The sequence below is a fragment of the Paramormyrops kingsleyae genome, chromosome 17 (assembly GCF_048594095.1).
Source record: "Paramormyrops kingsleyae isolate MSU_618 chromosome 17, PKINGS_0.4, whole genome shotgun sequence".
Classification (NCBI taxonomy): domain Eukaryota; kingdom Metazoa; phylum Chordata; class Actinopteri; order Osteoglossiformes; family Mormyridae; genus Paramormyrops; species Paramormyrops kingsleyae.
In genome coordinates, this window is record NC_132813.1 from 1,144,044 (window position 1) to 1,152,913 (window position 8,870).

The 8,870-nt window shown below is 53.0% G+C and overlaps 1 protein-coding gene across 1 annotated transcript; it reads right to left on the reverse strand.

The window, feature by feature from the left end:
• Positions 1-200: 200 nt before the first annotated feature.
• Positions 201-7,887, reverse strand: smco4 (single-pass membrane protein with coiled-coil domains 4). The gene is made up of 2 exons (XM_023792604.2): positions 7,661-7,887; positions 201-1,600 (listed from the first exon to the last, which is right to left on the reverse strand). Exon 2 carries the CDS (start codon positions 1,568-1,570, stop codon positions 1,391-1,393), a length of 180 nt encoding a protein of 59 aa, XP_023648372.1. The 5' UTR covers positions 1,571-1,600; positions 7,661-7,887; the 3' UTR covers positions 201-1,390.
• Positions 7,888-8,870: the final 983 nt, after the last annotated feature.

The following is an 8,870-nucleotide window of genomic DNA, read 5'->3' on the forward strand; positions in this document are numbered from 1 at the left end:
CGGCAGCGGACCCGGAACCTTCTGCCACTGGCCACTTCCAGCGCACATGGCGTAGCTCCCAGGCAAGAATGCGACAGCAGATTCCCCTGTGATTAAACCCCAACTCTGGGCTTCATTGAGGCATGCAAACATACACCACAAAGGGAAGCGGAGGAAATAACTGCTGATTAGGGAGGGTAAGCAGAGACAGAGCAGAGGGGCATTGTGGGAGTTCTCTTTATTAACGGAAACTGTATACTGTCAAATGCGTAAGGCACATACCACGATCCACAGATACACTGAACTGCACGACCCCCGGTCTTCAGAACTTAGTGGTAGAGTGCGTACACCTTCCATTGTACAAGGGGGGTCTCCAGTGACATTCAGCTACACGCCAATTCATGCGGAGACAGGTGGCAAGAATGCGCACTCCAGACAAGTATTGACCCCCCCACCCCAAGTCCGTCCAGTGGTTCGGCTGTCGTCAGTCGTGAGAACTCGGTAGATTGTCCAAGCAGTTGAGCAATTGTGTGCAGAGGTCCTTTGGTAAGCAAGAGGCAGATGCCACCCGCGAGAAAAAAATGGCATCAAGCGGGCAGGATGAGTGTGACGGTCCTTCAGAAAACGCACAGGAGACACGGCAAGAGACTGACCAGGGAGTTTCTGCCAAAACCAGCCCCATCACGCAAAGGCACATGAGAGACACTCTGACTGGAGCAGAAGAGCTGTCAACACCTCCAACCAATCACCTTCAACGTTACAAAGTGAAACGCTTTTGCTTTGCTAGAAGACATGCAATTGGAGGGTGGCACGGTGGTGCAGTGGTTAGTGCTGCTGCCACACAGCAAGAAAGTCCTGGGTTCGGTCCCGGGTCCTTCCTGTGTGGAGTTCGCACGCCCTCCCTGTGTTCATGCAGGCTTTCTCCAGGGGCTCCAGTTTCCTCCCACAGTCCAAAAGCGTGCAGGACAGGCTGATTGGTGAGTCTGAATTGGCCCTGTGAGTGTGTGTGAGTGTGAGTGTGTGTGTGTGTGTGTGTGTGTGTGTGTGTGTGTGTGTGGGCCCTACAGTGTGCTGGCGACTGCCCAGGGTTGGTTCCTGCCTGCACCCGCTGTTCCTGGGATAGGCTCCGGTCCCCCCTGTGACCCCAGTTGGGATTAAGTGATTTCAGATAATGGATGGATGGATGTGCAATTGGCCCAGTATAAGCTCTGCCCAGTAGTCCCTTCTCCCTATTGGCTGGAGCCATGGCAGTGCTCAGCAGCTAGAACCCTGGGTTGGACAGCACCCTCTGCCACAAAAGCACAGAGTCGGCTTCTTGTCCCATGTTGATCTCTTGTTTAATTGGGGTGATGGTGGACGCTGTAGAGCGGAGGATGTGCGGGGTGGCGGGCCGGGCCGGGCAGGGCAGGGCCTACTCGATGGCACCGGGCCGCGTGGCCACGTAAACAAAGACGACGATGAGCAGCACGACCACGGCCAGGGTGGGCAGGACCACAGTGGCCACCTGCTGCCGCGCCTCCTGCATGGCCTGCTTGCGCTCCTTCTTGTCCTTGGACGTCTCCTTCTTTGGCTTCCCCTTCAGCTGCCTCATGGCTAGGGCGGGGGGGCCAGGCCGCTCCTCCTGTGGGCGAGAAATAGCAAGCGGCAAACAGGAAGAGCTCCGGTCAGCACAGTAAGGGAGGGGCCCACATTCAGGAGGACAGGACGTGAGAGAGAACCGAAGCCACACAAAACGTCACCTTTACACCAGAGTAAATTCTCAGGGAAAAGCGGAGTGGCTTGAACAACAAACACAGACTCGTGCTAAGAACATTAAGGGGGGTGCTGTACTACACTGAATGTTACACCAAGCACAAAACTTTACAATTCCTGTTTCCTCATTAATAATAGAGCTTGATTGGATGCAGCTTGACGGGCAGATGGTCTGCATCACAGGCCGGAGATGCAATAAATCCACATCACCTAGATGAGGGCCGACGCCCTTAGTATCTGTAGCGAGGGCGGGATGGCGGATGGGGGGGGCACACACCAACAGCGGGCAGTAAATTAACCAGCATTTGGCCCCAAACGGGGCATGTTAACTAAACTTACCGCTCCCTCTGAGGAAGCTTGCATTTCTGTGTTTTAAAAAAAAAAGGTCGCTGGCACAGCAGAGGTGGAAATTTAAAAAAATACAAACCAAACCAAGATTTTGTTTCAGACCAACCAGCTGAGTGACTGTGACTCTTCATACCAACAGGTTGGTTGAAACAAAATCTTGGTCTGGATTTGAATTTTCTGAACCTGAACTTTCCATCTCTGCCATCTAGGTGTGATCCGGCCCTTCCAGCAGAAACTGACCTGCAGCATTTAGTCATTTAGTGCTCTACGGTGCCCAGGGAGGGGGGGGGGTGGTCTAACGGCAGCAAACTGGGCCGCTCACTGCACTTTACCACAAAGCACATCGGCCAGTGATGACCAGTCACTGGCCCATTAAAGCAGCATGCATAGTCCAGTAGGGTCCTGTCAGACGTATCCCGCCATTCACAGACTGATGGGTTTGTAACGTTTCCACATTCACCCTCGATATCCAGGATGCATCCTTCAGATGTCACGATCATGGCGGGGGGGGGGGGGGGGCAATTTAGGTCACAAGGAATGAAAAGCATGACTAATAAGAGGCAAGAAATGTTAAGAAACTCAGAAAATAAAACCTGAACTAACGTTTAAAAATGAGGAAGCCTGGAGCACACTGGGGGGGGGGCTGAGGGGAGGGGGGCATCCGTCTCGTCTCCTTAGTGACACTTTCTGATAGGCAGAATGACAACTTTATGGGACTGGATCTACACGATGCTGAGGACAGCAGAATAGAGTGAGACACACACTCCATGTACACACAGACAGGACAGACACACACACACAGACAGGACAGATAGACACAGACAGACAGACAGACGGACAGACAGACACAGACAGACAGACAGGACAGATAGACAGACACAGACAGATAGACAGACACATACAGACAGACAGACACATACAGACAGGACAGACACATACAGACAGACAGGACAGATAGACACACACATACAGACAGACAGGACAGATAGACACACACAGACAGACAGACAGACAGGACAGACATACAGGACAGATAGACACACACAGACAGACAGGACAGACAGACAGACAGGACAGATAGACACACACAGACAGACAGGACAGACAGACAGACAGGACAGACAGGACAGATAGACACACACAGCATCTCCTGTCGCAGCATCTGGGCCGCAGACACCAGGTCCAGCTCAGGAAACAGGGAAACTGGCCAGCACTGGGGAGGGTTGACCCTCGGTGGGTGGGGTTAATGGGTTACATGCGCCGGTAAGACAGCCACACCCACTGTTTCTGGTCCTCTGCTCTGACCAATCATACCACATCTGGTTACGGAGACGGTGCTCAGATGCAGTGCTCAGTCCTAAGCCCTCAGAGGTACACTCTCTAAACGGCAAGACACCAAGAGATTCGCTCTCATGATGTGGGCCGGAGCCGCCGTCATGCTCATCGGCTCTGCTATTCTACAGAGGTCCTCTCTGCCCCTGCCCACAATGGCCCAAATGAGGTCACTGCCATCCCAGTGGACTGGAAGCAAGGGGGGCCCAAAATAACCCCACCCCTCCCCCACGGGATTTCGCCCATCCGCACCGGCAGCTGAATTCCAAATGTTCAACAAGTAAGGAGGCCGGCTGGGGAGGGGGCGTCTGAAAACAAGCCCCAGCAGTATTCTACTCTACAGGACGCATAAGTCTGGGTGTTTCTTCATTAGACTGATGGTCCGTTTCAAAGCGGCAGGCTAATAGGCATTAATCTGACAGGGGAATGGAACATGGGTGCTTCCTAGGAACGTCACGGGGGTTGGCTCGCTCTCACGGACATCATCATCGCAGAGCTGGCATGGTCAAAACACGCGCAGCAACATTAGAATTCATGCCAACCAATGCGGTGGTCCTTAATCTCAAGGGTCGAATGGTAATGACCGCCTACCTGACGCCCCGGTCCCGGAAGGGGGTGTTTCAGACAACGTCACCACACATACACACATACCAATGTGAACAGGGGTCGCAAAATATTCCACGTGGCACCAAGATGGCGTCTGGCCTCAACCACCTTCTCCTGGGGGCCCAAAAGCAAAACGTGACGCTCCGGGGGGGGGGGGGGGGGGGGGACCCAGCAGTCCGGGGAGTGAGAGCTACACCACAGCATGATCCAGTTTGACACTACAGGATTAGAGCAAGACCAGGCCCTCCCCTCACTGAAAACAGCCCGGTCTCGCCATACACGGGTCCATCAAACAGGCCGCAATCTCCACACCCCTCAAATCATGCGCGTTTTGGGATTCACTTTTTCCGACTTGCAGAGTGGAAAGCGAACCCCGCGGATCTGGCCTCCGAGCAGCCCGGCCAGTGCCACCGCCAGGCACTCATCAGTCCCCCCCACCCGCCACCCTTTTAGTGGCTCCTTTTTCCAGGGGATCACAAAGAACGGGCACCTGTAGCCATGGCAACATGACTCAGCAGGCGGGCCGAGGAAACGGGACTTAATGAAACACAAAGGAGACGTGAGCAGGTCGACCGTCAGAGCAGAGGGGCCGGAACCACGGCATGGGCCGGAACCACGAGCAGGACCGTTTGTTCTGGGCTGCAGCGATGCACCCGACTCCCTCCTGCGGCTCTAGGCCACGCCCCATAACTCCAGGGTGCTGCTCAATTTGCCGGTGATACATTTCCCACATATCATGGGTTTCATTTATGATTCAGGGTTTAAATACGTCCCGCGGCACACCGTCCTCAGCCGTCCAGGAAATACATCAAATAATAATGGCTGCAAAATCCCACCAGTGAGCAGGTCTCCATCGGGGCACTGACCAAGGTGCGGGCACCCCAACTCACCAAGCGGCTCCCCCCACTGCAGCTGGACTCGGCCTCTAACCGGCCCGGTGTCCCCCCCCCAGCCAGCCCTCACGATGACGTGGAGCCAGCGGGCAGCCCCGCCCACAGCAGGGCTGAAGAGGAATGCAGGAGCCGACCGCGGACGGCAAAACCAGTTAAACTTACCCGCTGACCGTCAGGCCCCCCCCCACGGAAATATCCAGAGGCAGGATATTTCGCGAAACTCTGACCCAGCAGAAACGCCGCCTTTGCACAGAAGCCAGGAAGACATCGGGCGGCGCCGCAACCGCAGGAACACAGTCGTGCAAAGTCTACCACAGCCGGTGGTTGAGGCCGACTCCTCACTACAACCCAAGAATCCTCCACAGCCCCCCCCCACCAGGCGGGCCATTTACGATACACCTCATCTACGCTTCTACCCAAGCCGTGGACATTTTTCTGAGAGGGGAGGGCCTGTCGGTCCCTGCAGCAAATCCCTGGGCCTGGCTCAAAGATCCAATGGTGACGATCCTGGGGTCTGAACCGCTGACCTTCCGATCACAGGCACAGAGTAGCACAAGCGTATCACACCACATTCACGCCTGATCTACAACTGCTTCACTGAGGGAGGATCCAACTCTTCAGATGATCCTGCAGCCAGACACTGGAAGCCCCCGCCCCCCCTCCCCTTCAGTTCTATTTTTAATTACCCCCTAGGGTTCAGCTTCAGGTGCCACAGTCAGCCACGTGCCTGAGATCGGAGGCCATCCTGCTTGTGCCCAGTTCAGTCCCCTTTGTGGCCCAGCTTGGATAAGACTCTCCTTAAAAGCAGCGCCTATAGCCTCCTCCCTGTCAAGGGGGGAATCAGCCATGCGACACGGCACCCATTTGGGGGGGGGGCTGTGTGGAACTGTCTGTCCACATGCTGCTATTCCAAGGGAGCCTCACAGAAAGTGGCTGTGCAGGAATTAGTGGTCTTCTGGAGACCTACCGGGAGGTTACAGGCAGGGGGGGTGAAGTGACAAGGTAATTTTGGGGGGCTGACACTTTGTGCAGACTGCACTAAAAGGAACAGCGCCACCTGTGGACAGACAGTTCCACACAGCCCCCCCCCCCCCCGAGGAGCAGTGGTCAGCAGAGCATTCTAGACCAGAGCAGCAAGAAAGGAAGACTTGTAGACAAATGGTCGGGCCATTAGGGGGCGATACAGCCACCTGTAACAATACAGGGGAACCACGAAAAGCTACAATGTCAGAGCGAACAAAATCAGAGCACCTGGCGCAGCAAACATGACCAAAGAATAAAAAATTAATGGCAGAGAGGTGAACAGTTCTAGGCGCTGCCTGTGATTCCTGGAGACCGCAGGATCACACCGGTCGACACCCAGACCCCCTCCTCCCCGCCCCAGTGTGACTGTGAAACATATGCTGTCAGAGATCACTGTATCACAGGGCACTTAAAAATAAACAAATAATCAGTCCTCCATATGGTCTCATTAAAGGGGCTGAGATCATTCTTGCCGATAAACCACACACTTAAAAAAACAAAACAAAACATAAAAAAACAGATGCACTGTGACAACCCCAGGTGACATACTGTATTTTTTCTGGCTGCAACCGTATTATGTTAAAAAAAAAAATTAAACCCTTCAATAGATTTAGATGATCACCATTCACAATTATTCACTGCCATGTACAACAGCCATGTGATGTAATGACTCAGATTTCAACTTTATGATGGACGCCAGTACACGTATCACATCACGTTGGTGTCTGCCGTTGTACCTTTGATCAAGGTAATCAGTATTTTTCTAGCATATCCAGGGGTAATGGCTCGAATCTTAACTTACTTGGTTGAAAATGTCATATCTTGAATTACAGTAGATAATTTTTTTCCCGAAATATAACTGAATTTGAAATTAACACGAAAAACATTGCAATGAAAATTTCAATGTAAATAATTACAAGGTAGTCCAGTAATGTGTCCAGTAACGCGTAATGTGTGGTCAAGGTCCGATAATCTTTCACCTTGATCACATAATCACTAGCGTTACGTTACATTGCTACCAGCCTCTGCAAATAAACAAAAACTCATTGAAATACTCAATATACAGCAAAATGCAAAGCGGATTAAAAATGCCGTAGTGTAATAATAATAAAATCCCTCGCCAGAGACAGCCTGCGTTTAGGGTGGATGTGTTAAAGAGACACCGTAACTTAACGTGCAAATGGAAATTAATGCAGACCCGTCCATAGACACGTCGCAATGGGACAACCATTGAAAAACAATCGGTACGGGTTAGCGGAGTTTTTAAAGTCTCAGAGCAGCCCTGTGTACGGGTTAACGCTCAACATGGACGGCGAGAAGTTCACCCGCAGTGACTGCTCTTGTACCCGGACAAACTCTCCGGCGGTTTCCGAGGCACGGCGGGGAGTTAAAGGCCGGATAAATACTACAGAGCAGGACTGAAATGGGCAGATGAAACCGCCGCGGCATCGGCATGGGTCCCGGGAGCAATACCGCAAGTGCCCCGCACACTCAGCCCTCATGCCCGCTAGCAGGCGCCCCGAGCCGGCTCTCCTCTCCGCACCAAACGGGGGCGAGTTAACATTACTCCCAGAAAATGTGCCGTTCAGACGTGGAGACACTTTCCGAAGTTGTCAAAGTTGGATTTTCGCGCTGCGTCCTGCGCCGCCGCTGAGCCGCGCCGATCCGATCGGAGCCGAGCCGCCGGGCGTGCGCGTCCCCGCAATGCCGCCGCACTCACTGCTTACCTACGGAACGCAGAAAAGGGGGCGCGGACTCGTGTCCGTCCGTCAGTGTGTCGAGGGGACCCCCCTTCCCGAGGGCTCCTATGTCCCGCCGAGTGTCGGTCGCGGAGCCGAGCAGCGTGCGAACCAACGCCTGGTCGCCTTATTCTGCGGACTGCCTGCTCCTGCCGATTACGTGGCAGCTCATCGTGTGAACCGGAGGCAGGCAGGCAGGCAGGCGGGGGTGGGGGAGGCGCGTTTCATAGCGCGCTCTACCGGGCAGCGGCGTTACTGCAACGCGACGACGGCCCCCGAAGCGCGCAACAGGTCCCTGCGCTCCAGGGCGGCCAGCGAAGAGCGTTTTGAATATTTAAATATGGCACAAACGATTCTGGTACCAGTTCATGTGAGGAGCTGATTTCGCACTGCGGATAACCTGAAGCGGGGGTCGGGGGCTGCCAAAACACCCGCAAAAAGCAGAACAAGCTGCGGTCTCTAAATAATCTTGAAAATAAATTGCATGTTTTCACCATATAATGTATGTAAATTAAACAGGCGTCCTGAGGCACACAAACCTCTGTGCATCTCAGTCTATATAATCTAGCATTTCTTTCCAGCCATTTCCGGGTGCGTGGCTTACGTAATAGTGTACCGAAGCAGCCACTTACCTCAGGTTACCTCAGCACAGCAGACAGTGGGGACCCACTGGAAACCATGTGTCCAGTCAGGGAGTCCATTGGCTGTTACTTCTGGACATTAATTACAGAATCTTTAAGCTGAACAGAACCTTTTCCTTTCAGCAATATTTCAGACTTCATATCCTGCACTTACTTCAGACAGCCTTTAATTGCCACAGGATGCATTTATTCAGATACCTGCTAATATGCACAATGTGGCTTTTCACTCCTGCATTATGGGCATTAATGGTGCATTATGCTTAATTAATCACCCACCACAGACCCCATTATTACAGGAAACACGTTTGTTGGGCAGCCATCTTGGCCGCATGATTCACTGAGGATACAGAGCACAGATAGGTACAGTTCATCACAGGCAGGAATTTTTTTAAATAAGACCTGATTTTGACCTGAATGAATCTCCTCCGAGATAATCGAGATGGAAGAGCAAAGAAGTACTCGCTGCCCTCCAGTAAGAGTGGGGGCCATTCTTAGGCCCAGTCTCCTCAAGGAATATTGTCCAAGTCCTCATGCATTTGCTAACCAGACCTAGCAAT

Excerpts from the sequence above, each read along its gene's own strand:
- smco4 (XM_023792604.2), bottom strand. The coding sequence starts at position 1,570 with ATGAGGCAGCTGAAGGGGAAGCCAAAGAAGGAGACGTCCAAGGACAAG.